The sequence below is a fragment of the Triticum dicoccoides genome, chromosome 1B, assembly GCF_002162155.2.
Source record: "Triticum dicoccoides isolate Atlit2015 ecotype Zavitan chromosome 1B, WEW_v2.0, whole genome shotgun sequence".
Lineage (NCBI taxonomy): Eukaryota > Viridiplantae > Streptophyta > Magnoliopsida > Poales > Poaceae > Triticum > Triticum dicoccoides.
This window is the reverse complement of record NC_041381.1, coordinates 188,771,981-188,776,425: the sequence shown is the minus strand read 5'-3', so window position 1 is coordinate 188,776,425 and position 4,445 is coordinate 188,771,981. Positions and strand designations below refer to the sequence as shown.

At 49.3% G+C, this 4,445-nt stretch overlaps 1 protein-coding gene across 1 annotated transcript; it reads left to right on the top strand.

Moving 5' to 3' along the window:
- Positions 1-1,254: 1,254 nt before the first annotated feature.
- LOC119303608 (protein REVEILLE 6-like) lies at positions 1,255-2,483 on the top strand. The gene is made up of 3 exons (XM_037580741.1): positions 1,255-1,508; positions 1,625-2,090; positions 2,193-2,483. Exons 1-3 carry the CDS (start codon positions 1,354-1,356, stop codon positions 2,235-2,237), a joined length of 666 nt encoding a protein of 221 aa, XP_037436638.1. The 5' UTR covers positions 1,255-1,353; the 3' UTR covers positions 2,238-2,483.
- Positions 2,484-4,445: the final 1,962 nt, after the last annotated feature.

Here is a 4,445-nt window from a genome sequence, read left to right as displayed (position 1 = left end):
TTTCGCATGGCTTGCCTTGCAAGGGCGCATTTGGACTGCAGACCGCTTGGAGCGTCGTGGCTGGGCAAACTGTGGCCTTTGCCCCCTATGCAAGAGAGAACAAGAGACGTCCATTCACCTCTTTGTTCGGTGCCGCTACTCTACACGGCTTTGGAACATGGTCATCCAAAAATTTGGGCTTGCGCACATGGACACCACCACTTGGCATCTCCACGCATCCCTCTTCGAATGGTGGGACAAGAGGACCGACATGACGAACCCCAACAGGCGAGCTATGGCCTCCCTCACTATGCTTGTCTCGTGGATAATTTGGAATGAGAGAAACGCTAGAGTATTTCGCCACAAAAGTGCGCCGCCTACAAGCCTTCTCCAACTTGTAACCGATGAGGCAAAGCTTTGGGTATCCGCCGGCGCTAAGAATTTAGGGAACATTGTAATAAGCGAGTAATTGCCAGGCCGTGATGTGTGTTGGGTCAGGTCTTGTAACACTCCAAAACACTCTATCCTTCTCATTTAATAGATGAGCAAATCTTTTGCCTCCGTTTCGAAAAAAAACAACGCAAGACAGCCGAGCACAACGCATGCTGTGTAGACCTTGAGCGTAACATGAGTCAGTGCTTGACCGCAACATTGGCAGGCAATGCAAGAGAGCCGAGCACACGGCTAACAGCACATTGCAACAGTCAGAAAACGCTGGGACGGCCGGGAGGTGTTTGCAACGCGAGCTGAACATGGATGTTGCAATTGCAAATGTGGGGCAGCTCCTTTGTCGATGCTGGTTAGCGAAGCAGCAGTCCTTTTGTTTTTTCGAACAACGAAGCAACAGTCTTGTCGTGTTGACGTGTTGTGGTACCCGCGGTCGTGCGGCTATTTGTGTGATGCATCTGAGGTGTTGGGTTCCGCTTGCTGGGTTGTTTGGAGGCAACGAGCTGCTGTGTGCTCAAGTTCGGCCTAGTTAGGCGCCCTCGGTCGGCGTAACCACGGCTGCCGAGCTGCGAGACAGGCATACCGGAAGGGAAGGCGAGCTGGAACCATCTAAGCCGTGTCCTTCTTTTTCGGACACGTGCGTATCACGAGGCTAATCCCGACGTGCCACATTGAGCACGTGTGTTCTTGCTGTGGCCTGGTCGAAAGACATGACGCATGCACGTGCCCCACGCCTCACACGGCTTGGGTTCTCGCCTGTCCGGTGCTCGACGGACCAGTACATATACGCGAGCGCTCCTGGCCACCTCAGTTCATCACACTTCACTGCAGTACAAGGCCTCGGCTCTCGGCAGACTCCTCATTGCTGCTTCTGCTAGTGAAAAGAGAGATTCTTCAGCGCTGCTCCTGAAAGAGATAAGAAATACGATGGCAACAATGGTCAGAGGCGCCAGGATGCCTGCTGCTGCACGGTCGTCGGCGGTGGGGAGGAACAAGAAGCTCCGGAAGCCGTACACGATCACGAGGCCGCGGGAGAAGTGGACCGACGAGGAGCACGAACGGTTCCTCCACGCGCTGCACATGTGAGTCTCCCGCTCGCCGCCTCTCCCTCGGTCACCTGCTCTTTCCTCTGCTTCAACTTGGAGCTCTGAACTGACGAGAAGCTTTCCATTTTGTTTTCCTCTTGGCGGGACTGCAGATTCGGCCGTGACTGGAAGAGCATCGAGGCCTTGGTGGCGACCAAGACGAGCGTGCAGATCCGCAGCCACGCGCAGAAGCACTTCCTCAAGGCCCAGAAGCTCGGCCTCGGGGCGTGCCTGCCGCCGCCGCTTCACCCTCGCCGGGCCGCGGCCCTCCGCCAGCAGCCGCCGGCCCACAGCCACCCCGACGCCGACATGCTGGTGCCGAGCGTGGACTGGGCATGCGCCCCGCCTGAATCCCGCTGGCCGGACCTCGACGCGCCTGGCGCACGAGAGTGGCCGTCCGCCGGTGCCCTGCACCTGCAGGACGAAACCGTTGAGCTCCCACTGTCTCCCCACGACCTGCGCTTCGCTCTGGTCTACCGGTTCGTCGGCGACGTCTTCGCCTCCCACGCGGCTGTCCCGGTCGATGCGCAACTCCAGAGGCTTCAGCTGCAGGGCGTCGACCCCGTCGTGGTGGACACGGTGAGCACTTCACATGCACATTGCCATAGTCTATCATCACCTCGCTGGCCCAACGTGTCCCATCTCCTCTAACTTATCCTTTCTCGTGCCTATATTGAGCAGATCTTGGTGGTGCTAAGGAATCTGGAAGCGAACCTGTGTGCCTAGGACTCTGCGAACGGCATGGTTTCTTTCTTCATCGACAGAGAATTCGGAGCACGTTCGGTCACATGGATGGACGGACAGTTTTAGTTTCTTGGAGTTGGTTAATTTTGTGCAGAAAACTAATTGATGTGTAGAAAGAGAAACATGTTCATGTGAAAAAAGAGTTAGTTTGGATTAGTCTTATTCACTCGCTTAGGCTATGTACGGTGTTTGATACGATATGTTTTCTTATTCATACGGTTTAAATCAGACTTCACTCTATTTCATAGCACACAGAGAACATAAAAAAACATGTTATACGATAGATTATCTGTTGCATTATCTGCATCACCCCGATAATCATTCAATGATTAAAATTGGACTTTTTTTGCGAATGATTAAAATGAAATTAAGAAACATGTGACTAAGGAAAATAAATCTCTTTTCGCAAAAAAATGGAAAAGAAATCTCGCACAATGGTTAAAAATGCCATTTTTCATATAAAGAGATCGTCTCATCACTAAGCAAGACCAATTTTTCTCTCTCTTCAAACTCAAACATTATGCAGTAGTTTCATCTCCTTTTTCGTCCCTAACCTTAGGAGACTAGGGCAAACCTTCCCTCCCAAACTTCATCGGCGAGTCCGTGATTCACCTCCCCTCTGCCTGCTGCTTCGGCGGCTGGTGGCGGGGAGGGGAATGTTAGGCCCCTAACTGAAGAATTCGACACTTCAAACACTTCGCCAGTTAAGCACCCATACCGATTCAAGAGAATTCAAATGCAGTTGCAAGATCTCCATCTGACGGCCGGGACACTCATTACCGCTTCACGCCAGGAGGAGCTCGTGTCCGACGTCGATCTCAGATCGAACGACTGATAGTCTTCGTCATGTCGCCGTTTACTTTCCGGTAAGGGAACTATTCATTTTCTTCTTTCCTTTTTTTACCTCCAGTAAGTTGTAATGGCTTATAAGAAAGAGATCGACCAAGAGAAGACAACTAATCTGTAATAGGGTTGAACCCTAGGCCGTCGTGTTCCGGCTGGCTCTGTATTGCCCGCCTTCGCGGTGCAAAATCTAATACAAATTCCCCAAGTTTTCCCCCTGAATTCGCTCTTGTGTTATTGGAGAAGTGCTTAAACCTTAGGCAGTAGTTCGGGCTTAACAAAGTGGTATCTAGAGCGATTGGTTCTTGGAGGCGCGCAAGATCTGGAGGCGAGCAAAGTTGGGGTTCTCCCTGGTAAAAATCCTCCTCCGTCTAGTTCTCCGGCGGCGGTGCAGTTCGGGAGGTGCTGGTGGCATTAGACAGTTCGGGTGTTAGAAGTGGTCGGGTAATGGTTGTTGGAGAACATTTCTCCAGTCTAAAATCACACCCACCCTCCTCTAGCAAGCACCAGGGCGGTGCGGTGCAGGCGGCTGTGTTGGCGGAGGTAGGAACAACCCACAAGCTCAGGTTGCAGCTTTGGCTGTGGTAAAATTTGTCGCTTCAGTGTGTTTATTCTTGTTCTACTAATCGGTGGGTGAAAAAGCTCCCTGCCTGTGTAAACCCTTACCGATTGGATGGTGCAAGTCTCATACATCGTGGCTGATTTAGAAATGGATTATCTTCACTTGGATATCAAGGCCTTACAACATGATAGAGACAGTGACAGAAAGGAGTTTCAGACAACTGTTCACAAAAAATTCTCAAATGTCTAGAAAAGACGTATATTCCAAAAAAATCTTCGTAAAATTTTATCGTGTTTGGACTTCGTGTGGTACGATTTTTTTGCGAAACAAAAAACATGCAAAAAATAGGAACTGACACTGGCACTGGATCAATATGTAATATGTTAGTCCCAAAAATAATATAAATTGTTGCCAAAAGTATGTGAAAGTTGTAAAATAATGGCATGAAACAATCAAAAATTATAGATACAACGGAGACGTATCAACATTCCCAAACTTAATTCCTACTTGTCCTCGAGTAGGTAAATGATAAAACAAAAATAATCTTTGATGTGGAATGCTACCTAGCATAATTTTGATCAAATAATCTAATCATGACATGAATATTAGGATACCAGTGATTCAAGACAATAGTCTATCATTTGATATAAAGACATCAATATTCGGGCATACTAACAAACAATCATGCCTTTCAAAATAAAGAATGTTTCTTAGTATTTCTAGCATAAAGTGTAAATCATGACACCCCAGTGTCAAACCAAGCAATTGTAGCATACTTTTTCAGG

Bases quoted from the DNA above. Each gene is read 5' to 3' on its own strand.
- LOC119303608 (XM_037580741.1), top strand. From the start codon at position 1,354: ATGGCAACAATGGTCAGAGGCGCCAGGATGCCTGCTGCTGCACGGTCG. The intron at 1,509-1,624 runs GTGAGTCTCCCG...GCGGGACTGCAG, and splicing joins TTCCTCCACGCGCTGCACAT to ATTCGGCCGTGACTGGAAGA. The intron at 2,091-2,192 runs GTGAGCACTTCA...TATATTGAGCAG, and splicing joins ACCCCGTCGTGGTGGACACG to ATCTTGGTGGTGCTAAGGAA.